Consider the following 27,543-nt stretch of genomic DNA (forward strand, 5'->3'; position numbering starts at 1 on the left):
CAAGTAACATGGGCCCAGCATTGGCCAGCAGCTCTTCCAGCACGGGAGATTCTGCTCATCCGGGACGCTTTTCAGCCAACGTAAGCGAGAAGCGTAAGCGCGACATTGATCCAGACAACTTGCCGGAAAATGACAAGTCCGATGGCTATGGTGGACGTTCTCGGAAGAGGCGCGACAATTCCATGCATTGATCAAGCAGCAGATAGTCCGGCTTGTCAGATATATTCAAGGTTCGTCAGATGTATCAGGTGGATCACGGCTTTTGAAAATTATCGCTGATGATTTCCAGCACGCTTCGGTTACTTCAGGTGTGGATTCGCTGAGAGCGAGTGGGCCAGATGCATACCAACATGTTGCCCAGCCGCTATCTACCGGTGACAGTCTCCAAAACTCCATCTCGCCGTACCGAATCATCGCTCCCGCAGCCTCAGCCTCTGTTAAGCACACAGCATCAGTGCAACGGCCAGTGGTACCCAATGGGTCAACAATCGGGCCTTCGTTATCCCCAGTTGGCCCGCCACTACCTTAATACACGGTGCTCACGCCGGAGACGTTTAGACGCATCAATAATCGAGCACCAACATTTCAACACTCCAGCTCTTTGAATACAACAACAGCGTCCACGATCAGACTTTCCAACCAGCCGGTCCGCCAATCGATACAACCAGCGCCTGTGCCTGCTCTCACAGACGCGCAGAAACAGATTCTGAGCACAACGCCGTATGCGGGAGAGGTTCTCCTGGAGCTCGGTGAGGGGATGAGAAATGAGCACATTCTGATGCACTTGAATGTGCTACGTGCTGCAGACGGCAAACCTTCGACAAAGCTGAACAACGTCATAAAGAACCTGACCAATGCYTTGAAGAGGCGTGCAGCCACCCAGGGCCGCGAGTACGATGGGACTAGACACAAATACGATCAGTTGCGCACCAGCAATGGAATGGCAGTGCATGCTGGCAACGCGCAGAGGGTTGCGGACGTTGTTAACAGCGGCTCAGGTCTTCTCGTCCCCGCAGACGCAGCGATGATGAGGTTCTGACACGGAGGGCCACAACGGCAAGACTGTAAATTACGGTGGTAGGGGAAGTAGGAAGTAGCGTGACAACAGTACTGAGTAGGCAGGCGATGCGTGATGGAGTGGAGGGGCGTGCAGCGCCCTGGCATTGAAGACTACGGGATCTAGACGGAGTCTATGTTGTGGCAAACGTGAAAATAGCTGAGGACATGGAACATAGGAGATGGAAAATCGGCAAGCGCAAAGCTCATCGCTGTTACGTGAATGATCTCTCTTTCTACAAAATACGAAATCTTCAACATTCATTCTGCTTCCTCTTGACTAACGCACGAAGAAAGTCAAACATCTATGCTATCTTTGGCTTGTWCAGTCAGCTTCCATCTTTGCTGATCGCAACTACAAGCTAGCCGTTTCTTATTAAATCAACATGTCTGTTCCCATCTTCATTCTCTACGATATTCCAAAGATTTTTGTACGCAGAGACACACACAGACCCTTTAACTTGTAACTCCAGCCGTCCCTCTAATTTCGCAGCGAAAATTTCATACTTGTAGGTCTCGCTCCCACTAGGAACAGCTCCAAACGATGAGCTCTATCAGACCACCCTCAACACTCTGGAGAAGTTCCTCGCCCAAATCGAGGACAAACTGAGCTATGGCGAGAAAGTCTTCTAAGCTCGCCAACCTATCTCATTCATAACAATGCTTGCCTGGTCCTTGACCTGACATCAGAAGCGACGCAAGGCCTTGACACTATCAATTCTCTGGTTTGATGGATCATGGAGATGTACTCCCGAGGAACCTGGTACGCTGGATATGCTTCGCCGCTTGATATCTCCTGCCGCACAGCGTGATAATGGTAGTAGACGCCTGCCAGCAGACCAAACAGCATCCGCTCAGCAACTCCAAACGTAGGCATAACAGAGATTATACCCATGAAGCCTCTCTGATTACCAGATATTCGACGCTCGTTCTTTGTTTAAACTGTCCTCTATTATTACACAAAGGAGAAAAATCCAAGCTTGTGGTCACCCTCCTTTCACACGCCGCTTCCATCCTAGGCTAGCGCGTCACTAGCTCGACTTCCTCCACTCCCGTCCTCGCCGAAGTTTGCGAGACGCGCGTTTGTCCCATAACAACCAACTTCATTCCTTCGCAATGACAACACCAAACATGCCCAACGTGCAGCTTCCCTTCAGGACTCTAAACAGCGCACCCGCCACAATGGCACAACCTCAACCAGCCCCAGATGCCGAACTCGTCTTCACAACAACCCACGACTACGTCTTCGCGCAGCCCGGACCACTAATCCAGATTTTCGGACGAAAAGTAGCAATCGATGAGCTCCACAAGGGTATTGAGGGCGAAGGACTTGCTGTTCGACCGGATCAGCCAGACCATGCGAGCACTGCACTCGAGCAATCACTCGATCTCCTGCGCGCGAAGAACGCCTTTCCTGATAACGAAGCCCTCCTTCGTTTCACCGCGCAGTCGCCAGAACTGCAGCTCGCCGGCGGTATCACTCCAGAAGACTGGGTCATCAGGGAAACTGTCCTCAACTGCGTCTACCCACCATTCCATTTCCAGCAGCTCAATGTGGATTTCGTCCTCGCTTTCCTTCGAGTCGCGCAAAAGTGCCATAGCGAAGAGCGAGTCTATCAATTGGTTATCTTGACTCAGACAACACAAGTGCAATACCGCGTCGACAAACTTCTCACGATCTTCGATGCTCCAGCCACGCACTCAGTCTACCTATACAGACACTTCGTGAGGGGACAGGATGGAGCGATTGTTGAGAATTGGAAGGGCTTCATGCTACGTCCTGGAGCAAGGGAACCCACGCCTGAAGTCGCGCCTCCACTGAGATTCCGTCCTGACTTGCTGCTGCGATTGAAGCGCCTTCGTGCGAAGCAGGAGGAGATGCGTAAGCGAGCTGCTAGCGATTCCTGATGTTGAATTTGATACATCATGAGTCCCTAGGAGCGCGCACAGAAGCGCTGATGACCAGACGGCCTGTAGCGATTCCACAAATCTACCCTGCCGGCGAAGGACTGTTGAGGAGACAATGCTGCGGCAGGAGACATGGAATGGCAATTAGTGTGAGACCACTTTGAGGCGGAAGTTGGCGTGGAGGAGGGCATCTTGCAGTCGATGCCATGCTTTGTGATCTGAACGAAGGGAACGAAAATGGGGGGAAAGGATTGRAATACTTTCTGCGTTTGCGCCATGCTCTACGCGAAGACATGCACAAATGAGATGTTGAACATTGCTGAATTGCCTCTCAACCCTCAAACTTGTAGATCGTCCGACCCTGAATCTTTCGATGTATTTCGAATCGTATCATCCATCGCCGTATCTGTACTCCACCTCTGTTCGGTGGATCTAGCCTTGTGGTCTATATCTTTCCCAACTAGATCCTCTTCCACCTTCATCATCTTCTCCTGTACACCAGACATACTCCGAACCTGTCAGACAGAAGCTTGCATTCACGAACATATCTCCGCGTCCTGCTAATCTCGCCGTTTGGTCTTTGAGAGTTTTAGATACCTCTCGCTGGTCTTCTAGTCTCGACAGGGTAAACTGAAGCTTTGTATGCGCACTAGAGAATTTCCCTTGATGGAAACGGGCGAGATTTCGTTTGCAACGTTTGACGGTTGCAGTTGTGTGGCTTATGATTCTGCATTGCAAATCGAGTGATTTGATGGAGAGCCTATGGGCCATGATCTATGTAGTGAAGTATCAACTCTCTCTTAGCAACTCGAGTGGCAAAATATGTCGAATAATGAGCAGCATTCCGGCAAGATTTCTTTGTGTGCTGCTTTCAGACTCTTGCACCTTTGTTCCGATGTGGTTTACTTTGTCAAAGCAAGCTACAGTTCCAGACACGCTCGAGTTCAGTATGAGTTGATATAACTTGATGGCTTTGAATGAGTGGTCGGAAAGTGGCCGCTCGTCTTCGGTACCAATATTCGCGGTGGTACGTAGGGGTCAAGCATAAGTCTCGTCAGCGCTCTCCCAATGCTGCTCGAGATGCCACACAAGGCATTATCTGGTATTGGTTCTCCTCCAACTGGTATCAGCGGTCTTGGAAAATTCTCAGATGCACGGGTCGCTGTAGCATAGCGCTATCACTTATCATCTCACACCAAGCTTGCGGTCTTTTCTTGAAGCGACCCTGAGTTAGCCTCGCGATGTATTGTGCTGTTAAAGAACTTGGTCGAGCCTTCTAGTGCTATGATGTGTTAGTACGTCCAGGAGGTTCTTCTGTGTTGACAAACAGGCAACGGGATGCGGTAAGTTTACATAAACATCTTCTATACAGCTGGTTTGACGCCTATATATCGATAGACTCCCAGCTCTTCCACCTTATACATCACGAATGAGCTCCTTCAGACGATGACTTAATGTAAGTTCAACGTAGAGAAATACCCAGCCTCGCACGGGAATTGTGGGGCGCGCTAGTGTATTAATCCCCAAGGCCTACCGCATCAGTTTCCGAACACTTCAATTTTTCCCTCCAAAATCTCAGGACTCTTCAAGTTAACAACGTCTCAGAACCAAAACCTCACAAATCACATCGACACACACCCTACGCGCAACTCTAACCATGTCCGCATCGCAGCAAAACCCCACCTGGTGGGCGAGCGAGGCAGAGGAGCGCTTCGAGCGGGCTTTTGGCCTATCCACAGCACCACGCGGCGACTCGCCTCCTTCGTATGAGAGTACCATAACCTTATACCCGCCCTGCAACATGTTATCGGCCCCTGGTTCATCACGGCAACTCGAGGACCTCGAGCAATGGCGGTGGCCTGACGCGCGTCACCAAAGTCGAGTCGGACTCGAGGACGTCGATACTGAAGGCGTGCGCTCAACGCATGATTTCGTAGGCAGTCATGTCCAACGTAAGACTCGTCATCGCGCACTGGCCCGATCATTCCACTAACCTTGCCTAGGCGTACCTTTACTTGCCGCTCCGATAGGAGAAGATCCTTTCATGGCAGCCCCTGGAGCCGCATATCGACAACCAGTCCGCAGTACGTCTCCCATCTTGATATCTTTATGTCTCATAGCTGACTCCATTACAAAGATGTACATCCAAAGCAAAGCAGAGGAGGGCGTCGCCCACCCATAATGGGACGGCTCCAGCATCATACATTACCGCAACGTCCAGTAGCGCCATCCAACGGCACGATCCAACAGCTACATCTCGCGCCGAACACAATGCCACCCATCAGAACCCAATCCCTCGCCCAGTCACTGCTGACTAGACCAGCGACAGCAAAGTCACTCCTTTCAGTCAAAAAAGGACGCAGGGGATCATCAAAAGCAACCGGGATTCCATTCGGCAACTTCCAGCAAGATAGACCACCATTCAACGTCCAGCCTCCCCTCGACGTGGAAATTGGCATGTGTGAGATATGTATCTTCATGCCGAACTGGCTACACATTGTAGAAGTGGTAGTCCGCCTCATGCGAAATGGAGCAAGCCGCGGAATCCTCGCCAAAATGCAACTGCTCGCTACAGGAGAGCTCACTCAAGAGAACTTTATCCGCTGTAAAAATAAAATCCAGCAGCAGTTTGGAGAGTGCGGGAGACTTTACTACGGGACTAATAGCTGGGATATAAATCTCGCTAGGAATGATGGCGTGGAGGATGATTTGACTGCGAATAGCTGGGCCACGCATCGGAGAGGCTCGGCTGTTAAGTTTGAGCATATGAAATTGGCAGACATCTACTCCGCGGTGCCCACTGCCAATTTTCCCACTGGGAGAGACCGGCTGCTGTTCACGCAGTGTCTGGAGTTTGCTCGGAGCAATCCACAGCTGGACCTTGATACTTCGCATTTCGATTGGATTATTCAAAGTCAAGGCTTACAAGCTCCTCTTGTGCCGGTGGGTCGGAATCGTGACGAGGAGGCTATCATAGGGTTCGATGAACCGGATCCGTGATGATGTTAATGGGACATGGACATGGACATGGCTGTGACTGAAGGAGCAAGCGGATGAAAGGAATGAGCTGTGCTCGGCAGACTGAAGAAAGAGATGGTTTTCAATAGCGCCTTCAAACTTCGAACATATGCCTGAACAGATGTTACGCACCTTCATTCCCTACACAGCGGAGTTTGTGAGGCATTGAGAAGGTGATGTCGAGCAGACGAAAGTTCGATGCGGTAGGTCACTTGAAGGGCCTCGCTTCAATATTTGATGGATATCCGTATCAGGACTAGCGCAGTAACAAGTCCCGACGGCTTTCCACTCCGCCTCACGTCTGGAAGGCACCAACCATCAACAATGGGCGCATCGATTCGGGCCTCTACGCTCTCGCTACTCTCCCTCCAGACTCCTTGAGAACGGTCCCGAGGATTTTCATCCAAAGGAAACCCATCGCGCGTACGCTCTGAGACATGCATCATCCTGCCGACCAAGGACTGTATGGAAGCCATGAAGGCTGTAAGGATGTAAAGAAGCACTGATCAAGAAGGTCATATCACGGTGCCCTTCCGCTTTGGAAGACCTTCATCGACCGCTGAACCGCAAAGGTATTTGCAATGAACCATACGGTCAAAGTCGCCATCTGGACAAACGCTGCCACGAGGGACGGGATGGTGCATTGTCGAACTCGGTCTGATGCCTTCCTTCTATCAACCTAGTCCAAAGATGTCCCAAACACTTCTACTGGCCCTATGGTTTGCACTGCCTCGTGGGTACGAATAGAGATTATAATCCGGTACAGCGGTCAACGGCTTCCAGCCGTGAAATTGAAGACAACCTTTCATTTTTAGGGCACGTTACCTTGACAAGAATTGGAAGTTAGCCGTTGAGGTTGTTGCTATATGCTAGCCCAGGAACCGGCCACATGATACTGCGACGACGTGGCAAACCCTCGGCCACGCAACACGACTAGGTAGGCCCTCTCCGTCCAGCCACGATCAAATTTGCCACGCCAGTACGGAAGACAGCCATGCAGCGAATATCATCGTTCGATTCTTGATGCTGTAGCTGTTTACTGTATTGACTTCCGCGGTCACAGGGCAACAAGGTAGAGCCGTCGACATGCAGTGCAGAATATCAAGCCCAGCGCAACCTAGGCGATGTCCCAAATCATCTATACACCTCGCACGCAGACCGCTGTACGATCGTACCTGCATGAGTGGCCTAACGTGCAGTTTCAGTGACAGGATTAGCCACCGCAGGCGGAGCTTCGTAACGGTTGATGTTTGGTACGCAGCGTCCGAGCCAAACATCGACGGGCCTAGTCCACCCGCACAGAGCCGCAATGCCTTCGCGTAGGCATATTCGCTGGCACCAGGTTAGTAATAATCTCGGTGCCATTGTGCATGTCATCGCATGGACCCGCTCCAACTGGTTGCCAAGCTGGAACATCTCCAGAGCGACATCTGCATGAACTGCGTATGCATTGACATCTCGGAATAGCAACGCATCCAGGGACACCTTTAAGATCCCGCCTCTCATTTATAACCACCACTGAGTATCTTGCTACTTTGTTTCAATAAGCAGAAGTCGTTATTCCTGGCCTTTTTTCATTCGTCGTTCTAGTGCGAAACATATTCCTGCCTCTGCCTATACCCGCCATTTTTCCTCAACGGTCACTCGCCACACCGCCCACCACTGCACATTACTATCAAGCTTGACATATAAGGAACAACACTTTGAGCTCCACAGTCAGTCAGTACACACAAACAATATTCTCAACAACCATTCGAGAACATTGCTAACCATGCATACATCAATCTCACTTCCGCTGCTCTTTCTTCCCTCGCTCCTAGCTCCAGCCTTTGCCATTCCACTCGAGCTTCGCACTGGATCGAGCGCAACTGAACGATGGGTACGAGTAGAGAACACACTCAACGCAACAACTTGGAACGGGGTCAACAACAAGGCCTCTGCACCTGAATCTGAATCTGAATCAGCATCGGAGACGGTCACAACCACTACCCTGACAGCGAGTTCAACACACCATAATCGCCCAAGCAGAACAGCTCAATACATTTACACACCCACAATCATCAATGCACCTTTGCAGCCCAAGGGTAACGCCACCAACAATTGGAATGGAACTACGTCGGCTGCCAACTCTACCTCTAGCGCTTCTTCCAACTCCACATTGGATGCGTCTTCCAATGCACCATCTTCGAATGGAACAACATCATCCAACGCAACATTAACCAACGCAACATTAGCCAACGCCACATCATCCAACGCCACATCATCCAACACAACATCATCCAACGCAGCATTATCCAGCAGCACATCMCCCGATCGATCATCACCCACTCCAACGTACCCTAACGCAACATCATCCGATGATGCTTCAGGACGGGGAATGACACACGGAACGGACGGTTCCTTCACCACCACCACTACTACCACCACCACCAACACTACCGCTCTCATCAAGACCTTCAACACGACCGTGGAAACTAGAGTCGAGAGTCGGGATCTTAACAGCACTCTCCGCTCCGGCGATGACGACAAGGATATTGACTACATCGTCACAAGAGGCAACACCTTCACCGACATTCAGGGAGCCCTTTATCGATCAAGACATGACATTGTGGCTGCCAATGGTTCTCGGACTCACGCAGGACCAGTCGCCAAGGGTCCGGAAGGCAGCATCTCTCGCGGTGTATTCACCCTCGAACTTGTCAACAGAATGCCGACCGACAACGTCAGAGCCTACATTTCCGGTCTGGACCCGAAGGGTGCTCTCGTCATGCTCGGTCAGGATGGTCAATGGGTCTACCCATCAACAACCTCAGAGACTCCCGAGGCAGTCAAGGGCAACATTCGCATTCCAATGGGAAAGGCCAACAGCACCACTCCGGTGGCACTTCCTGGCTTCATTTCTAGCGCTCGTGTATGGATCGCCGACGGTAACTTGGACTTTTACGTCGTTGCCACTCCCAACGGGCCTGGTCTGGTTGAGCCCTCCATCGCAAACTCCAAAGATCCCAACTCAGAAGTCAACTACTCTTTCGCCGAGTTCTCCTGGGCGGCGGATTATGGTATCTTCGTCAACATCTCTTACGTTGACTTCGTCGGTCTCCCTCTCGGCATGGAGCTTTCCGACTACGACAACGCGAACCACTCCGTCCTTGGTGTTCCATCCAACGCCGCCCAGGTTCTCTGCGAGCAACTCAAAACCCAAGCAGCCCAGGATGGCCAGCCATGGGACCAGCTCTGCGCTTACGACAGCTCCGACAAGATCCGCAGAGTGATGGCTCCCCACATCCTAATCACCCAAAATGAAACGGCATTCAAAGGCTACTTTGACAAATACGTCGATGATGTCTGGTCATGGTACAGCTCCAACAAACTCACCATCAACACTCAAAACGACGGCGGCAACGTCACCTGCTCCGTCCAAGGCGACGAAATCAAGTGCGAAGGCGATAACCGCGGCTACGCGAAACCCAACGCCAAAGACATTTTCGGCTGCAACGACGGACCCTTTGCCATAGCCGCCGGCGACAACGCCGTCCATCTCGCAGTCGTCCCTCGTCTCTGTGCCGCTTTCAACCGTGCTACCTTCTTGCTCGATGGCGGTGATGTCCAGCCCGGTGTGTCCACGGAAATGTACTACCCGGAAGACGTCTCCAGGAACCTCTACAGTGACTTTGTCAAGCAGATGCAGGTTGAAGAGAGGGGATACGCTTTCTCTTACGACGATGTAACTCCTCCTGGTGATGGCAAGGATCAATCTGGATTGGTCTCTTCTACGAGTCCCAAGGTTTTGAGACTTATTGTTGGCGGCTCTTGAGGAGTTGGCGGCAATGCTCTTGAAGAGTTGGCAATTATCATTCGATTCGATTCGGTTTGATTTTTATGGAATAGCGTTTCATGGGCATGAATGAATGGGATGGGATGGGAAATGCATTGTAAAGGATACCATTGCATTGGGCTGGAACCCACACATTTATGACGAGAATTCTCACTTCACTTCGTTGAATAGCCTTTGCAGTAGACCATGGATTGGTCATTTAGTTCAAACTTGAATATTTAAACACCCTTCATTTATAAACACAGATGCAACATCTACCTTACATTTCAAGATCTTTCTTCTCCCCTCCATCCTCTCAACTTGAAAATTGTATCCACGTACTTTGCAACGAATTTATCTAAAATAACCACCTTAAAACTTTCGCAAATTCTCGCAAAAAGTAGCCACTTGAACCCCCCAAGCCTCCTCCCTCTCAATCCCCGTCATAAGTCCAAAAACAGGACTAATATGATTATGCCCCTTCATCATATCAACAGCCAACGAATTCCGACTCTCAGGCGTCCCAATTTCCATCCACTCCCTAACCAACTCATCCCGAGATTGATTAATTTCATCTTCGGGATCGAGTTCTGCGTTTAGGAGCAGGGCTCTCACTCCACTTGCTAGGAAATCTAGAGAACCGTTTTTGCGGGCGGCTTTGAAGAGTCCGAGGGGACTGAGATCGATGTGTGCGGAGGGGGAACCGTAGTAGGTGGTTATGACTTCTTCTCGATAGGGTTCCATTGTTTTGAAATGGAAGGGTGCGGAGAGGGGGATTATTCCTCGGAGCTGTGTCTTKCTTTCGTTGGAGAGGACTTTTGCCCTTGTAGATGCGAATGTGGGGTGGAGGAGAAATGTCATGAGGTTCGCTGCAAGTTAAAGGAAGATTAGCGAACGACTCTTCAGGGAAGAATGATGAAGATTGTCAAAGACGTAGTAAAGTAGCTCGAGAGTCCATCTGCGAGCTCCTCACCAGTACCGCTTCAGTCTCACGGCAAAGAAAACTTACTACCACCAGCCGAATTCCCCATAATAAAAAGATCAGAAGGCTCCTCCGATCCAGAAAATTTACTCATAATCCACTCCACAACCAAAGCAACATCCTCCCCTCCACTCGGAAACACAGCATCAGAATGCTTAAAAACCAGCCTATAATCCGGTATCACCACCGTATACCCATACTTCAGCGCGAAAAACGCCGCGACATTCGAGTGTACGAGATTATCAGCGATGCCTTCCAAGGTCTTGGAACCTTGGACGAATCCACCACCGTGGACAAAGACTAGGATTGCTTTGCGGCCGTTGATGATGCTGGGGTTTGGAGGGGTGTATATGTCTAGTTTTTGTCGTTCTTGAGGTCCGTAGGAATGGGTCGCTTTGGGTACGGAGCGGATTAGGGGGGCGTTTTTTTGGATTAGAGGGGCGTAGATTTGTATTGTAGGTCCGATGATCGCGCGGATGGAGGTCCCGAGTGGTGGTAGTTTGTTCATGATTTCAAGTCAATTTTTCTTCGTTCGTTGTTGTTGTGTTGTGAGATGGTATTATTGATGTTTATGGAGCTTTCTTATAATGACTGTAACTCGGGCAGTCGGGTCGTCGGAAGGCCGGTGTACATACATCATGCCACATGGCTGCCGCGAAGTTCGGGCTTTGAGGTGGTATATTCCAAAACTCACGGACAGGATAGCCTATGAGTGTTTCCGAGAAGCTTAATGTAATGGTATAGTGTCGGGGTTTCGCCTTCTTTAAATGTCCGAGTCTAGTTGGATTGCTAGAGCTTATGTAAATTAGGCATTCGATAATGTTCTCACGTTACTTGTCGCTAGAAACATTATGATTCATGCCTCAGGCTCACTTGATCACGTGTCTCAAGTGAGCCCTATGTAGTGAGGATCTTTCGAACCATCAAATTTCGCACTTTTACTAGAGAAACGATAACAAGGTACAACTAACTTGTAATAAGATCTGCCTTAGTACGGAAAGTTCCCTCGAACTATACTACGAGATGCGCTTTTCCTAATGAAGACTAGCACCGGTGCACCGAGACTCACTCCTAGCGCTAAGAGATCGTGTAGTCTTAGCCATACAGACCATATTGTCTCGTTAGCCAATTGACAGCAGGTTTACTCTAGTCGAAGAGGAATAGTGTGTGCTCTTGGCGGTCTGCGCTGAGACTAGAGATCGTCAATGTTCCAAGACTCCAAGAGAAGATCACCTCCTCGCCTATGATCCTACTCATCTCACCGTACTCCAACGACATCGATTCCCACGATACTAACCGACGACAGATGAACGACTTCATCCACTCTTTCACAAATCCTTGGGGCTATCTATCAAGTCGAGCAACTCTGACGGCATTCTCTCGATCCTAGGTAACCCTGATTACTCCCTAATCGCCATCCAAGGGGTGCGGAGTGATAGATCTACACGTTGATTCGAATCAGCCTACAAACCTTGACGCTGAAACGCAGACTTGGCAATGCGGAGAAGGCGACGACCCGGTTTCCGCGGACTCCATCTAGGCACATCGAATGTAAAGATATCAAACATTCTCTCCGTCTCAAATGTAAGTTGTCAGAAAGCTGGGTAWCTCTTTCCCCTCCCTCTCACAATCTCATCCCACGAGACACCTCCCGTCAGACCTTCGCCATGATGTCGACCGATTCTCCCACGTTAAAGCACTTGACCAAACCTCCGGGAACCACAACACCCTACGTGATCTCATCTCAAGAAGGAGAGATTCTGCACGTCCCCCTCACCAAATCCGCCACCAGACTCCTCGTCACAGGTCTGGAGACGGAAGATAGTTATGGACTCGTGGGCTGGTGTGGAAGCCAGAGCGATCCCATCGGATTCCATTATCACAAGCACACCCATGAGGTATTGCTTTGTCTCAAAGGTAGCGTGAACGTCTGGATAGATGATGAGTTTCGGACCATGGCTCCGGGAGATTTTGCTGATATTCCACCGGTATGCTCTTTCTTTCGTCGTTCCGCATAAGTGTGTGTCATGGTAAACACTGCTAACTTCTCGCGAGAACACCATTCATCGATATCAAATTCTGGGAAACCACAGCGAGATGATCGGCTTGACTGTTCCCGGCGGTTTGGAGGACTTCTTCCGGGTCATCGGGGAGCCATACAATGGTCCATTGTGGCCGATGAATGACCAAAGGAATGTCTTCGAGTTCCTGGTGCCCGAGCTAAAGGCTGCCGCCGAACACTTCGACATCATCCCTCTACCACATCACAAACCATCAGTAACTTGGCCCTGGGAGAATTCAGGCAGTATTTCGCCAGGCAAAAAGGAGTCCTACTTCCTCCAATGCGGATCTGGTCCCGCGTGGCTCGCCGGTGGCACACTCGTCCGGCCTTTAATCACCACCGCGGAAAGTGACGGGAACTTCGCAATTGCCAGTATTGAAGGCTCCTCACACCACGCGCCTTCCGATCTCCTAGCTGCACCCCAGCGCATCTCCTTTCCCAAAACGCATCATGCGTTCCTGATCAGTGAGGGAAGAGTCGAGTTTTCTCTGGAAGAGTCGTCATATACACTCCTGCATGCGGGTGACATCATCTATGTGCCACGAGGCACGGTATTCAGATACCAGATCCGTTCGCGGTATGCGAAAATGTATGTGTTTGCGAGCGGGAAGGGGATTGTAGAGCTGTTGATTGGCGTCGGGGAAGAATGTTACAGTCCAATACTGCCGGAAACGGCCGAGAAGCGTATTGATCCCGCGATGCTGAGCAAAGTGGCCAGAAATTGAGAATTTTACCCGGGATTTACTAGACTGTATTAATGTCCACGTCATATCTTCAACACATTGTATTGGCTTCATTGATATGCACACGCTTTGAGCCGTACTTGACGACGACGACATCGTTGACAGACACTTCGGTATGTTCTCGCGAATTAGAGGCTCATGTTTGAGAGGGAACCAGTGTAATTCTTCATGAGCTTCCTGCGTATTGTTGCCATACTGTTGTGTGTTGCCAGGCTGGGATGGAATCTCTGGCTCAGAGGAAGCTTCAGGAATGCTGGAGGGAAGTTGAACGAAGACTTCGGTGTTGGAAAAGCCTGTTGACTTAAATGGAGGGAGACCAGTAGGCCGCGAGAGCTCTGGGGATTTCCATGCACGCGCCGGAAATGACTCTGGGGGTTCAACTGCAGCTGACTCACCCCTTAAGTGACTGCGGTATGATCATTTCGAGAGGCTTTGGGGGGCCTTGTTGACGCCCCCATTTGCTTTTCAACTATCGTAACTTGAGCTCACCTTTCTCCTCGGTTCTGCCAATCTCAATCAGAYAGGCATCTTGAGCCTACCGTTTATGGCACGGCGCAGTCCTCGCTCAGGAATGAAAAAGGGACGAGACTTCGACAACCGAAGAATAGAAGAATGTCCTGGCTCGCACGTTGATGGTATCGTGTGATGAAGACCAGAGGAAGGAGGCGAGCGAAGCTGCAGTCGCAGCAAGTTCCGGCATGCCAATCCGCCGAGATTTTGCCGGTGACAGCCCGTTCCTGCACCATCTCTTCTTCAACATCAAGCATCAGAGCAACATCAACTATGAATTGGAAGTCATCACCAATGCAACGGTGAATCTCACTGCATTCCATCAAATCGAGAACAAATCCCGAAAATATCTCATCTTGCCCCTACTCCATCCATCTCTTCCTATCTCTCCATCAAACGAAACAATTATCCTTTCAATCTCACATCTGCAACATGCCCTCCCTCCCCACCCTCCTCTTCCTCACAGCCCCAATCTCATACTTCACCCTCGAATACCTCACCTCCCGCGCCACGGCTCAGCCCTACAGCTACATCCGACATCACACAAGTCTCCTTGCCTACCCCTACCCTTTCAAAGACAAAGACACACATCTCCCCACCCGTTCTCCCCGAGCATACTGGATGAAAGCAAACTTCATCCTCAACGGTCTCTTTCATCTCACAGGTCAACTGCACTTTATCAATGGTCAATTCCTCCTCACGCGGAAGATCCTCGCATGGATGTATTGCATCGGCATCACTCTCGTCGCCGTGGACTCTGGAGATGCCAGTACGCCGAGGGGGGAGAAGAAGCAATCTCCATGGCATGGTCTAGGGGCTGTTATGGCGATTCTCGCAGGGAATTTAGGGAGTGTTTTAGCTGGGTTGGGGAGTGGAGAGGAAGGAGGGGTGTATCGCGGGTTAAGCATGGGATTGGGAGGGGTGGGACTCGTGGGAGCGGTGCTTTCGGGGGTGTTTGTTGATGGGAGGTGGAGGGGGATGTGGCAGAGGAGTGCGATTTATCCCATTGCGATGTGGATGGGTGTTACTGGGGTAACGTTGATGGGGAGGATCTAGGGATGGATCAATGAGAAGCCTATAGCATGAAAAGATCCCATGCTATAGGCTTCCYATCCATCCATCTCGACACTCGAGCATCCCAGCGCTGGTACATTGGCAGCGAATGAGCCCTCGCAGAATGATGGCAAAAGCGGGCTTTTGGCCATGCGAGAACGACTTTCAGAATACGCCGTAGAATCGTATGCCGATTGCTATCAGTAGTGAGGCCATCATTTTCGAATTTCATAGAACACAATGTAATACACAAAATCCATCTTGTCGCCGGGAACTCCCGTGCCTGCGGAGAAGAAGTGAAGACCTCCGACGCCAAATCCAAATCCATCCCAACTCCAACTCCACCTCACGATTCGAACATTAACTCCAGGATCCGCCTCCTCATCCCAAAAGATGGCGTCCAAACGCGCCGCCATCCCGGCCAAACACCTCTTCACTAACTTCCAAGCGACCCAACATCCCGCCGCACGTCTCACACGATCAATGGCAACCGAAGCGCCCCTCTCCACAACCTCCACCCACGCCGCTCCACCCTCAATAACATCAACATCAACATCCTCCTCGTCAAAGCCAACACTAGTTGCCGGCAAAATCCCCAATCCCTTCCTCTCAAAAGTACCCTGCACCCTCTACACTTTCCCCTCCCTCACACCCACCTCTCTCACAAGCTACCCAAGCCAACACCTCCTCCTACCCCTCCGCCGCGACATCCTCCACCGCGCCGTGATTTTCGAAGGCGACGCCACGCGCCAAGGAACCGCATCCACCAAACACCGTTCCGAAGTGCACGGTTCCGGCCGCAAAATCCGACCACAAAAGGGCTCGGGAAGCGCACGATTGGGGGATAAAAAATCTCCCATGTTACGCGGGGGTGGAGTGGCTTTTGGACCCAAACCGAGGGATTTCAGTACGGCGTTTAATAAGAAGGATTATTGCTTGGCGGTTAGGACGGCGTTGAGTGCGAGGTATCGGAGAGGGGAGATGATGGTTGTGGAGGGGGAAATGCGGATTGAGGGGGTTGGGGAGTGGGGGATGGAGAGGTATGTTAGGGAGATGGTGGATTGGAATGGATTGCAGGGGAGTTTGTTTGTGAAGAGGTTTGTCGGGGAGGAGGATGGATTTATTGGGGCGTTGCAGAGTTCCAAGGCGGGCAAGGGGTTGTCGGTGGACGAGGTGGATGTCAAGGATTTGTTGAGTGGGAAGAGGGTGGTGATTGAGAGGAGGGCGTTGGAGATGTTGTTTGGGAGTTTCCAGGCGGATCTGGTCGAGAGTATGAGGTGGAAGAGCTCTTTCGGGGGAGATTTGTTGGAGTGGAGTGCATGAGCTATGCGGGTGCGATGCTTGTGTGTGTGTTTGTTCATGTACAGTGTATGATACTGTTGTACCACGGATAGAAGAGTCATCATATCATTCGAGCAAGGTCTAGGATAGACAGGCTTTGGAGCAGCTCCGTTTCAGATGATGGCTTCGTTGAAGACTTGTATGTACACTATACAACATTCCAGATTGTCTCATCCGTCTTGAGTGACATTCACCTCTTCTCAACCACCACGTCTCCATCGTCGCCATCATCTCCATGCTCATCATCCTCCTCATCATCATCCTCCTCCCTCCCTTTCGATCCTCCACCCTTGGCTCCACCACCACCACCCTTGACAAAAAACTCCACACTCGCCACCCCACCAATCTTCCCCTCCAAACCCTTCTCCCTAACCCCATCCACCCCCTGCGCAACCTCTCTCACCTGCTCCAAAACCTTCTCACACTCCTCCAAACTCGCCTTCCTCCCCCTCTTCTTCCCCCGGAAACACACCTCCACCCTCCTCCCCTCCTCCAAAAACCCCCTCAACTTCTCCAACCGATGTGCCAAATCCCCCGTATCAATCGCCCAGTTCAATTCCAACGTCTTCATCCCCGCCTCACTGCCTCGCGCATTGACTTTCTTGGCCTCCTTCGCCGCCAATTTCTTCTTCTGTTCGGAGATATATGCTTCTTTCTTGGAGATGATTTTGCAGACGGGGATGAAAGAAGGATTGTTCGGTTCATCTGGACTCAATTGGACGAGACGATGGGTGCGGGTGTCGAGGGTTTTGAGGGTGTCGTAGCGGGTTACGGGGGTGGGGGGGAGGGCGTTGGTTTCTGGGTCTATGAGGTAGATTCGGAGCGAGGTGATTTCCGAGTCCCATTTTTGCCGGCGTTGTTCGGCTGGGCGGGTTTTGGCTGAGAGGAGGGGAGTGTGGGAGTATGGGCGGGTTGTTGATGATGATGGGTGGACTGTTGGGATTAGGCGGGCGCGAGTTGTTGTTGCGGATTGAGAGAGCGCGGGGAGTACAAAGACTCGGTAGAGGGCGCGGAGTGGAGAGGCGGTGTGGTGCGCCATCCTGTCGTCCTCAATGGATGTTTTGGTGGGATGTAGAACACAGGTAGTGTGAAAGGCGTACAAAGTTGTGCAGTTGGAGCTCGAGGACACACATGTGGGGATCACTTCCTGAAGTAGACTAGCGGTCGGCGCAGACGACATGCATGTCACTTCCACCATTGTTGGAGTAGTAGTCTCGCTCTTACAACTTCCACCAACAACATGCTATTTACTGCTGGTAAGGCCCTAAGGATATCTCGACATTAAAACCGTCAGGTTTGACAGATCGACTCTTTGGGCTCTCATTCTCTCGACATACAAATGAAAAGACTACACTGGTCCTTTGATGTTCAGCAGTCGACCCTTCACAGCTACTTTCACCTCCATTCATTCAGAGATGCGGCATGGAACGATGTTTTTACTGGTACTATATACCCCAGGTCTACACTTGCCAACCAATGAAGGGTGACGTTGAAAACGCCTGGCAAAATGTGACCGAGATTATCAAAAGCCCTTGATGGACCACAGCCTGGGTCYACCATGTCTCGATTCATGCTGTTGCCCATGTCTCCTTTTCAACATGTTTGTGGGGCGATTGCGACGACAGCTGAAAGGCAGCGGGCAGCATTGAGGGATGGGCACCACACGCAACACGGTGGTGTTGGAGGATATCGAGATCGCTCTCCGAGAAGACATCGCTCACAACATCAGACAGAGGTCGAGAAACAAGGCAGGCGAAATGAAGGACACCACCCTTTAAGCGAGCTATCCCGCTCGCAATGCTATGTCGAGGCTCACGTCGACCGAGGCCGAGGTGACAGAGGCCGCTCCTCGAACGGTCTATCTCCCTCGCTATGCTACGTCGAGGATCACGTCGACGGCCGGGGTGACAGAGACCGCTCTCCATTGCACCTTGAGGATCATAATGGCGGCCTGGCGATCCCTCGGAAGCCAACTGGTGTATCTGAGCTATCCGACATAGTCAATGTCAGCCACCTCCCCTAGAATTCAACTCGTTCTCTACCGGCCTTTTTTACGCTATCCATCGCTGCTAGTCGGCCTATCCTTAAGCAACATGCCATCTAGCAACATATATCAGGGCAGCCTACGTCAAAGCAACCCATATCGAAGGAGTCTTCACTTCCATAGCTCAGATTCAAGCCATATTTTTCCAAGTCAGGTCAATTCAAGCCGCTCACAGTCGATCGAACTGCTCACAACCCTTTGCCGATTCCGCCAACACCCGAGAGATGTTAGATTCTTGGAAGTTCTACTACTTACCCGTACAGAGCTTCACATTCAACTCTTCGGGAATAATGCGTCGCGGGCTCCATCTCGCTGATTGACCCATGTCCAGACCGGACAGCTTTGTTGGTGAGCTACGCTGTTACGAACTGCTTCTGCGGGGAGCGGAGGATAAGTATGAGTCTGTGCGGGTTGGGTTTTATCAAGTCGCGGGTGTTGAACAAACGAACTTTGTCCTTGGCAATGAGACTCGTCGTATACGAACCATCTGACATTTTCAGACGTTTAAGGAGAAGGCGTGATGTCGTGACATACGCCGAGGATGGGGTTTGGAGAATGGGGTTTGGAGGATGGATGCCTAAAATGGTAGGGCTGTTGGAGGTTGGTATGAACATGGGCTTGGTGATACTTTACCTTTTTCCTCCTGGATTGCACCATGATGGAGCAACAAGTTAACAGTGCTGCTTGCCAACAGCAGACTTCATGTCGCATTCAGGAATCTTRCCCCCCATTCTTCTATTCTCCGTCTTCCTCTTCTACTTTTGCTTTTGCATCACCATCAGAATCGTCGTCGTCGTCCTCTTCATCTTTCTCTACCCCGTCAACTTCTTCCTCCTCTCCCTCTMCTCCTCCATCTTCCTGATCATACTTCGGCCTCGCTAACTGCAATCCCTTCCCCTTCAACTGCCTCTCAATCTCAGGCAAAAGCCGCACAATCGTATCAAACTGCTCCACCGTCATCGATATGCCCTTTTGATCATCGTTAGTACTTCACACCATCCCATCATATCCTGATACTGCAAGAGAAAAACACAAAACAAACCTTCTTCCCCGGCAGTGCTTCCCCATCTTTCTCATAAAATTCCCTCACACCAATCATCGTCGTACCCTTGAATTCGCTCAACTGCAATCTCCTCTTGCCAGAAATCTCCCAAAAAGGTTGGTCTTCTTTATCCCTCTCCATCTCAGGCAAACTGCTAGTCTTGGCTTTCTTGCTACTCGTGGCTTTGGCATCGGAGGAGTCTGTAGCAGCCGCGCGTTTCGACATTTTCGCAGCAGATGTCTTGGATTTCCGCTTGGCTTGAGATGCAAGTCTCTTCTTCTTCGCCTTGTTCTTTTTGCCAGGAGGAGCGAGAGTTTTGGCGAGCTGGCGTTGGAATGATTTGGAGAGTTTTTTGGGCGGTTCTGTGGGAGTTGAAGTGGATTGTTTGGGAGGAGATTTACGATCTGCGGAGACGGTGGAGAAGTAGGAATTGTAGAGGTTGTTGGTGCTCATTGAAAGGTTGTACGAGAAGAATGGAAGAATTGCAAACACTTTATTACGTCAATGGGAAGACGCGGTCCATCGCGTCATGAAATGGGTGAGATGAATGAAAGCGGAAGGGATCTGCAATGCTTGCTTGGACTTCATTGTTTCGCGCTTCTTTCGTGGTTCTGCATGTATAATTAATCGATGCGATGTTATGGATAGTGTACAATGTAGGAGATAATACAAAGGTGACTTCTAATGAAAGGCGAAACTTTCAAGCGAGAACATTCGAGGACGGGCAACATATGCCTAGTACTTCTTCAGTTCAGCAGGTCTCAACATGTCAATGCAGTATCTCTCTAGTTCCTGTGTCCTTCCACATGTGCGTGAAAAAGGTCTAACTTCCGTTTTGAAGAATAAGAGAAAGATCATAGATGTGATCCAACAAATACTCCTGATCATCGCTCTTTGACTGTGGTGGAGGTCTGATCAATGCATGATTATGTTCATCCGATTGCCGGTCAGCAACAGCTGACGTGAAGGGGTTTTGTGTTCTGCCGAGGATTAACCGCCTGGCGCTGTTTGAAACGACGATCTCTTCTTTGCTTGTTGATACCATCTCCTTAACTATCTGTTGTATACACTCAGGTCGTTATGCGTGGACTGTGAGCAGAAAGATCACACGCAACCAATGTTCATTCACTTAGTTTTTCTGCTGGCGAATTCGGCAGGCACGGGTCAGGCCGACTGCCGACACGTACCCTAACGCCAGCATTAAACCAGGAGGTAAGGTTACCACTATGTTTGGTACGCACTGGCCATTCCCGCATGTTCATCACCATGCCTCTCACTACTACCAACCATGGCATGGCATCATCAGTCTGTTCCATGGCAAAAGGTCACAATTACCCTCGCAATACTCTACTTTCTAGCATTCCACGTACATCCGGCCATCCGGAACTTCCACACTACCATAGTACAACAATATCCACTCCCTGATATACTCGATCCAAGAAAACATGCACCCGTAAACAGCTACGCCACGACYCTCACGACAAATTTGATAATAGCCAGCACTGTCGAAGATAACATCACCTGGACTTCTGATCTCTTCCCACACCTCCCAAACCTCCGCATACTACGATACATCAGCGACTCTTCCACCGCAGAATTCCATCCTCCTGTCTACAACAAAGGCAGAGAGGCATTGATGTACCTAACCTTTATGCGAGACCATCACCACCTCACCCGCACCCCAGATTCCCAAGACGACGGACTAGCCGACGTCAACATTTTCATTCACGCCGAGGAGTTCCCATGGCACGCCGAACCCGCGCTCATGAAATCCATGCTCTTCACGCTCGCTCATCTCGATCTCCAACATGTGGTGGAGAATGGCTACGTTAATCTTCGATACACTTGGGGCGGTCCCGGAGAGCATAATTGTCCGGATGGCGGCTTCAACACTTCTACCACATTCGAGGAGAATCCGCTTGGAGAGGAATACTTCATGCGAGAGGCCTTTGAGACGAACTTCCCGGGAGAAGAGGTACCTGAGCTTCTGGCGGGTCCTTGCTGCTCTCAATTTGCAGTGAGTCGGGAGACGATTCGGGGGCGGGAGAGAGGAGTGTATGAGAGAGCTGTGGATTGGCTGGTGGAGACTAGTTGGCCAGACCAGTTGGTTGGAAGGGTGTGGGAGCACATGTGGATCTGGCTCTTCAAGGGTGTTGCTAGGGATTGTGGGAGCGAGGAGTGGCGAACACTCTGTGCCATGTACAAGGTCTGTTTTGAAGGAAGCATAGAATTGCGGCAATTTGAGGAGGCGTGGGTCGAAAGGGAGAGGTTGATAGAGTACGAATTTGGCTTTTGGCGAGAGCTGGTCAGGCCTGCAAGGGTTGCATGGGCGAGAAACGTAGTGCAAGTTATTGCCTCGAAGCTAGATGCGTTGATGGCTGAGGCTGTGGACAGGGGCGGTAGTCGAATACTTACAGCGATACCGGCGTAGCAGCTTGGGTAACATAACGCCAGAAGCAAGTCATTGCGACCACAGAACAAGTCGGCCTCATCATCTTCGTTGCCACGCGAAGCGCTGTAGAGCATCCATCAACTGTCGGCTCCACCTCACCAGCAAATGCAAATGGCAAGCCAAAGCCCAAAACGTATGGCAATCGGCCTGAGAACAAGAAGAGCAAACACCGTGTCCCCGCATGCACCAGCCCACCACGCAACTGATCTCGCACCTGACTGGAAGGATAACCGAGTAACGCAGCGTCATCTTACAAAGTTCCTCCAGCCTCGAACTACCTCGACGACAAGGAGGCCGGAGACGTGGATCCCGAAGCTGAAAATGAGAATTCCGACGTCTATGAGAATCCCGCTGCTGTCGAGATGGAAATCTCTGATGACGGCGAGTGGGAGGAGGCCGGTCTATGACCAACGTCGACTTTGCTACCCGTCCCAAGGTGGTGAAGAAGAATCCAACGACGCTGAATGGTCTGCAGCTGGCGAACAGACCGAGATACTTGGGCGAAGCAAGTCTYGCGGGTGGCCCGACCGATCTTGCAGCGCACGATGAAAGTGAGCTCCGTCCAAGAAATCACTTGTGTTGGGTGTGGGAGCCGTATCGTCGCGTGCGACGTCGCCTTCGCACCTAGAGGCGATTAAAATTACAGTTTCTGTGAATCTGTCATCCTATGATTTCTATTGCTCGATTAGCTCATTGCTGAGGTCATTCCTCAGCAGTCCATCACAATGTATATCGGAAATGCACGTTCTCCAGGTCTGTGCAGTTACTCTCTCCCATCTCGCGTCCCATCCTTTCCTGCTCCTCCTTGCTGAGTCCACTGGCAGCGGCAGCCTTGTCACGCTTGTTGTTCTGCCACATGTAGTATCCTCTCCAAGCACAAATCAAGACGAATTCCATTCCGAGACAGATGCAAGCTGCAATCGTTCCTGGAATGTATCGTGGTTTATCTTCTGTTTTGAAGATTTGACTGCCTGCCATGTTGCCGACACAGTAGCCCACAAAGGTAGCGGAGCTAATGACGGTTTTCTTTGTTCGTCCTGCAACGTTCRACGGAACTTGGATTGTCAGTGATGGTCTGAAAGGGTACTGGGGAACAACTTACTCAAAGTCCATCCCAAAAACAGAGCCAATACATATGGTACGGTGGTGAAGTGCATTCCCCACTTGACCCAGCGATACTCAGGGGTGTTTGGAAGCATAGACATGGCGAGTAGTCCAGCTGATGCTTGTCAGTGAACCGAGTTCGAAATTGACAAGGATTGTACTCACCAAATGGCGGCAGACAAGCCGCAGCCATGATGTACATCCTTCTGTTCTGCACTTTTCGCGTGTAAATCCCAACGACAATGAAAATGATGACAGACATTACTAGATGATAGTCAGTATAGTGAGGATGAGCAGTACAGATTGACAAACCGGATCTAGGGATCTCCACCARAAGAACTTGCAACTCTGTGAAGCCGAAGCTGTTGAGGATAATTGAGCCAAACGTGGTGAGCCCGCCGTTGGGGACGGAGGAAAGGAAGGCATTGACCATGCAGAAGTACAACTGCGGATCCTTGAATGCTTCGGCCGCTTRGTCCCAATTCCATTTTACACCATGCACGTCTCGGCCAGCTTTGTTCTGAACGATTCGTGCTTGACTGGGAAATATCAGCCATCAAGTCGTCAAGTAGAGGGTATGAAGATTACCCACGCAATCTTCCGCTCTTCTTCAGTCAACCATCGGACTTCCTTGGGACTTCCTAGTAACCCGTAGCAAATGAGTGATAGGAGGATTGTTATGGATCCGAGGAACAGCGAGATGGATCGCCACGGGGCGAGACCGCCATGCTTAAGAGCATGTGATCCGATGCCGTACATACTCAAGTTGCCTATGATCCCGAAGCCCGCATTGGCAGATTGGAAGAATAATGATCGGGATGAGTGTTCATCAGTCTGATACCAGCTGCCAATGACAAGAACGAATCCGGGTGAGATTGTACATTCGAACAGACCTTGCAAGGCGCGGAGAACCATCAGGTGAGTCCAGTTCTGAGCCGCACCGATGCAAGTGACGCAGATTCCCCAGCAAAACATGTAGATACTGAGAGCTCGACCTAGAGACCAGCGCTGGAGGAGGAAGTTGGATGGGAACTCTCCACACATGTACGCTATGTAGAATATCGTGGTGAGCCATTGGTATTGCTGCCCAACGAGTTTAGTGTCCTCTGGCAGTCCAAAGATGGCTTGAATTCCGAGCGAGGTCTTGTCGGTTTGTTGCACGCCACTGGCGATGGGGAGTCCGAGATCAGCTACAAGTCTGGTATCCGAGTCACATACTCACTAGCAGAACCACATGAGTGGGAGCAAGAATCGATCCACCTTTCGCAGGACAGCTTTGTACTGCTCTGGTGTGTACTCGGGCTCTGTGATGATAATCTCGCCTTCCTTTTGCGACGGTGCTAGCTCGACATCTCCAGCAGTGGTAGACTTCTTTTCGTCAACGGACAGGTCCATTGTATCGATGGAGGGCAATTTTGCGCAATGTCTGATGATTATGGCTGGACTGGATAATGTCAATATCAACACAAACAATCCGTGGTTGCCGACCTATATGATGAGTATATGGAGGTTGCATCCATCAAGCCTTGGTGTTACAACTGCCGATTGTCTGATAGGCCGCGATGCCAAGCAGATAGGTCAGGCATTTGATAGACTTCAGACCCTCGAAGTGGAGGAGGAGATCTGGGGTCTGCTGCCAACACTTCCCAATCCAGTTCACTACGCGCTTCGGTAAAGCAGGTGAGAGACTCCATAGATAAGGATAAAGGCGAGTCTCTTGGCAGATGGGTATTGCAACAAGCAAATCACAGCAACTCACAATGCTTTGAATTAAGGATGGCCCACCCACCTGTGAGTTAGGCTAAGCTGTGAGGTAGTTTATGATCGTAGCCTACGGTCTCCAAGTAGGAGAACAACCGTACGCCTTGGCGGATGACAGGCCCGGGATCGCACAGTAAGGTAGCACGATTCTCACGTCACCAACMTCACAATTGAGACAGCAGATGTGTATTGTTATGCGGTTGACTTGGGAAAATCGAGAGCTTTTCAGCCCAGGTGCGAAGGAGTGTGGTCATGTCATGGGATGGAGAAATGATGATGGAAGCAGAAGGGTGAAGCACTTCCCATCTCGGTGTAGCGTGCGCACGTGCTCGGGGTCTCGGAGAGTTCACCCCCGACTGTTTTGGACATCCAACTCCAGCAGCATTCTTGCTCCCTTCCATCTCACAATCACATCTTAGGTTACATTCACACTGGCCAGACAAGGCAATCCAAGAACGATGCGAATATCGGCAGGCAAGCGAAGAAATGGAGCTGGTATCGCGAGGATACACTCTGAATAACATAGACTTGGAGAGTGAAAGTCTTCTGCGAAGCGTGCGGGACGAAGACGTGGAATCTTGGCGAGCAAACCTTCATGAGGTCAATCAATTCATGACATACCCGCGCAAAAAAGGATCTTGCAAGGTAAGTAATGGGACTGCTCAGCCAGTGGAAATACGCATACGCGTTGTTCAGCATTGATAATGGCGCCTGACTGCAAGCCCTATCCTCCTCCCTTTCTTTTCGCTCTCTTCTTCTCTGATTCGTTTCTCTCCGCTTTTGATACATTCCTTTCACTCATCTCCCCAAGCTCCTGCCAGTCCTAAAGCCACAGCATCGCTCTGCATCGGAGGCTATCGCCGTGCCGAGGGTCTGCTTCCCTTTGCGTGGAAATGGCCGCGATTCCTGCACGTGGTTGGCGAGGTTTTCAATCCACACAGAAGGCGTTTTGAAAAATGGCTCAATCATCAGAAGCGTCTTATCACATACAGCTTGCCTTTGCATGAAAGGCGGTTGGGTCGCTAGCAGACCGCTTTCCTCTGCAAGTCGATTGGCTGTACCATGCTGTACCGGGGAAGTACAGCAGCTTCCGTTCCACAGGAAAGCCATGCTCTGACGGCCTGGATTGTTTTAGGTAAATGCAGTCCCAGAGCTTTGAGTGATCAACGCGATCGAGATTCTTCACCGAAAAGAGAGTACATCGCACTTCTCAATCATCATCTTTGACTCCATCTCCCTTCAAAACAGTCAAACCAATTGTTCCTGAAACAATATGTCCCAAAAAGTTTATGTAGGGTAAGGCTGTCCATACCAATCTTACTCGTACTCATACAAACTGCTCACTGACTTGTGAATCCCTAGAAACCTGGCATGGACCACGACCGATGATTCGCTGCGAGAAGCCTTCTCGCAGTTTGGGCAAGTCCTGGATACCGTACGCACACATGACGCCTACCAACCTACGTGCCGACGTCACTGACGAGTACAGATTGTAATGAGGGACCGCGAGACTGGGCGAAGCCGTGGATTCGGTTTCGTCACGTATGGCAGCGCGGCTGAAGCCAATGCAGCTATTGAAGGCTTGAACGAACGAGAGTAAGCGGAGTTGGGTGTAAATTCATCATGACTTCCAACTATACTAATTACATATAGACTCGAAGGGCGAAGGGTCAAGCTCAGTCTCGCCAACGCCAGGCCAAGTGGTGGTGATGGTGGGGGCATCTCGCACGGGGGATCTGGCGGATGGTAGTGCCGGCGGAAATCAGCAGTCCTCGCCTGTACCTAGGTAGCTTGTTGTCAGCGACAGGAATCTCACGGCCCGCACTTAGAGCGAGCAGCGCCATACGTTCTCCACATGTACTGCGCTGCTTTACAGTCATGGCAATCACGTTCCACGGCTTCAACAGCGAAGAGGCTTCCGTTTACCGCTTTGCACTCTTTTCAATTGTAGGGCCTAAATGTTGAGATTGGAGGCTGCCGCTGTGTATTCTCAACTTGGCCGCTCCACCTGTTCTCACTATCCACCATTGGATATCATTTCTTTCGATTTCAAGGCTTTCTGATTCTTCCTGCTTCTTCAACCATCAGACTCTCGACTGGCCTTCCACTCCTTGGCTCATTTCATGTGTCTAAAGGGGTTGCCAATGCTTTCGGAACGATCCCTTCTGGGCCGTCGAAAATCACGTTCATTGCGTTTGGTAGTTCCGGTATAAGGAGAGTGGGTGTGATGTTATCAAAAACGATTACAGGGTTATATGGCATGAGAATGCTGATGGGTTGTGAGGATGGATGTTGTTGCTTGATGTCATCGGTACACGATGTCAATAAGCTGAAGAGGTAAGTATCAATGTATTTCGGGAGATTACGTTTGGCTTGATATGATTCCATCACAGTGTGATTAGCATTGCATCCATCGAAAGGCACTGACCCTGATTGACGGGTCGGATAAAAGATTAAAGCAGAAGGAAGGAACGATGGAAGCACAGCCTCACTCAGCCTCAACGCGCTAAAATCGATTCTCCAGCAGCACGGCACAGCTCATCAGCTCACGAAACTTGTTTACAACATCCTCTTTTCCTCTCACAACAATACATCCAGACATCTTGTCAAGGCATAGCCCGAACAAGTGCAACAACTTCCTCTTCCAAGCCAC

At 50.6% G+C, this 27,543-nt stretch overlaps 12 protein-coding genes; 8 read left to right on the forward strand and 4 right to left on the reverse strand.

Annotated features, from left to right (window-relative positions):
* Positions 1–2,238: 2,238 nt before the first annotated feature.
* Positions 2,239–2,964, forward strand: RCC_09293 (uncharacterized protein; the record flags this gene model as incomplete). Its single annotated transcript, XM_023774535.1, has 1 exon — positions 2,239–2,964. One exon carries the CDS (start codon positions 2,239–2,241, stop codon positions 2,962–2,964), a length of 726 nt encoding a protein of 241 aa, XP_023630303.1.
* A 1,657-nt stretch (positions 2,965–4,621) lies between these two features.
* On the forward strand, positions 4,622–5,964 carry RCC_09294 (uncharacterized protein; the record flags this gene model as incomplete). XM_023774536.1 has 3 exons in its annotated part: positions 4,622–4,916; positions 4,968–5,048; positions 5,102–5,964. The coding sequence occupies 3 exons, from the start codon at positions 4,622–4,624 to the stop codon at positions 5,962–5,964; spliced, it is 1,239 nt and encodes a 412-aa protein (XP_023630304.1).
* Positions 5,965–7,753: 1,789 nt separating this feature from the next.
* On the forward strand, positions 7,754–9,796 carry RCC_09295 (uncharacterized protein; the record flags this gene model as incomplete). Its single annotated transcript, XM_023774537.1, has 1 exon — positions 7,754–9,796. One exon carries the CDS (start codon positions 7,754–7,756, stop codon positions 9,794–9,796), a length of 2,043 nt encoding a protein of 680 aa, XP_023630305.1.
* Positions 9,797–10,168: 372 nt separating this feature from the next.
* Positions 10,169–11,286, reverse strand: RCC_09296 (uncharacterized protein; the record flags this gene model as incomplete). XM_023774538.1 has 2 exons in its annotated part: positions 10,169–10,665; positions 10,806–11,286. 2 exons carry the CDS (start codon positions 11,284–11,286, stop codon positions 10,169–10,171), a joined length of 978 nt encoding a protein of 325 aa, XP_023630306.1.
* A 1,159-nt stretch (positions 11,287–12,445) lies between these two features.
* RCC_09297 (related to dioxygenase) lies at positions 12,446–13,565 on the forward strand (the record flags this gene model as incomplete). XM_023774539.1 has 2 exons in its annotated part: positions 12,446–12,766; positions 12,834–13,565. 2 exons carry the CDS (start codon positions 12,446–12,448, stop codon positions 13,563–13,565), a joined length of 1,053 nt encoding a protein of 350 aa, XP_023630307.1.
* A 960-nt stretch (positions 13,566–14,525) lies between these two features.
* Positions 14,526–15,149, forward strand: RCC_09298 (uncharacterized protein; the record flags this gene model as incomplete). Its single annotated transcript, XM_023774540.1, has 1 exon — positions 14,526–15,149. One exon carries the CDS (start codon positions 14,526–14,528, stop codon positions 15,147–15,149), a length of 624 nt encoding a protein of 207 aa, XP_023630308.1.
* Positions 15,150–15,539: 390 nt separating this feature from the next.
* Positions 15,540–16,469, forward strand: RCC_09299 (related to ribosomal protein YML6, mitochondrial; the record flags this gene model as incomplete). The annotated part of the gene is made up of 1 exon (XM_023774541.1): positions 15,540–16,469. The coding sequence occupies one exon, from the start codon at positions 15,540–15,542 to the stop codon at positions 16,467–16,469; it is 930 nt and encodes a 309-aa protein (XP_023630309.1).
* A 208-nt stretch (positions 16,470–16,677) lies between these two features.
* RCC_09300 (uncharacterized protein) lies at positions 16,678–17,526 on the reverse strand (the record flags this gene model as incomplete). The annotated part of the gene is made up of 1 exon (XM_023774542.1): positions 16,678–17,526. One exon carries the CDS (start codon positions 17,524–17,526, stop codon positions 16,678–16,680), a length of 849 nt encoding a protein of 282 aa, XP_023630310.1.
* Positions 17,527–19,266: 1,740 nt separating this feature from the next.
* Positions 19,267–20,026, reverse strand: RCC_09301 (uncharacterized protein; the record flags this gene model as incomplete). XM_023774543.1 has 2 exons in its annotated part: positions 19,267–19,500; positions 19,574–20,026. 2 exons carry the CDS (start codon positions 20,024–20,026, stop codon positions 19,267–19,269), a joined length of 687 nt encoding a protein of 228 aa, XP_023630311.1.
* An 835-nt stretch (positions 20,027–20,861) lies between these two features.
* Positions 20,862–22,004, forward strand: RCC_09302 (uncharacterized protein; the record flags this gene model as incomplete). Its single annotated transcript, XM_023774544.1, has 1 exon — positions 20,862–22,004. The coding sequence occupies one exon, from the start codon at positions 20,862–20,864 to the stop codon at positions 22,002–22,004; it is 1,143 nt and encodes a 380-aa protein (XP_023630312.1).
* A 741-nt stretch (positions 22,005–22,745) lies between these two features.
* Positions 22,746–24,524, reverse strand: RCC_09303 (related to DAL5-Allantoate and ureidosuccinate permease; the record flags this gene model as incomplete). XM_023774545.1 has 6 exons in its annotated part: positions 22,746–23,080; positions 23,128–23,244; positions 23,295–23,393; positions 23,442–23,668; positions 23,722–24,294; positions 24,352–24,524. 6 exons carry the CDS (start codon positions 24,522–24,524, stop codon positions 22,746–22,748), a joined length of 1,524 nt encoding a protein of 507 aa, XP_023630313.1.
* A 1,639-nt stretch (positions 24,525–26,163) lies between these two features.
* Positions 26,164–26,640, forward strand: RCC_09304 (related to glycine-rich RNA-binding protein; the record flags this gene model as incomplete). XM_023774546.1 has 4 exons in its annotated part: positions 26,164–26,186; positions 26,253–26,325; positions 26,380–26,486; positions 26,544–26,640. 4 exons carry the CDS (start codon positions 26,164–26,166, stop codon positions 26,638–26,640), a joined length of 300 nt encoding a protein of 99 aa, XP_023630314.1.
* Positions 26,641–27,543: the final 903 nt, after the last annotated feature.

The sequence above is a fragment of the Ramularia collo-cygni genome (genome assembly GCF_900074925.1).
Source record: "Ramularia collo-cygni strain URUG2 genome assembly, contig: RCC_scaffold17, whole genome shotgun sequence".
Taxonomy (NCBI): domain Eukaryota; kingdom Fungi; phylum Ascomycota; class Dothideomycetes; order Mycosphaerellales; family Mycosphaerellaceae; genus Ramularia; species Ramularia collo-cygni.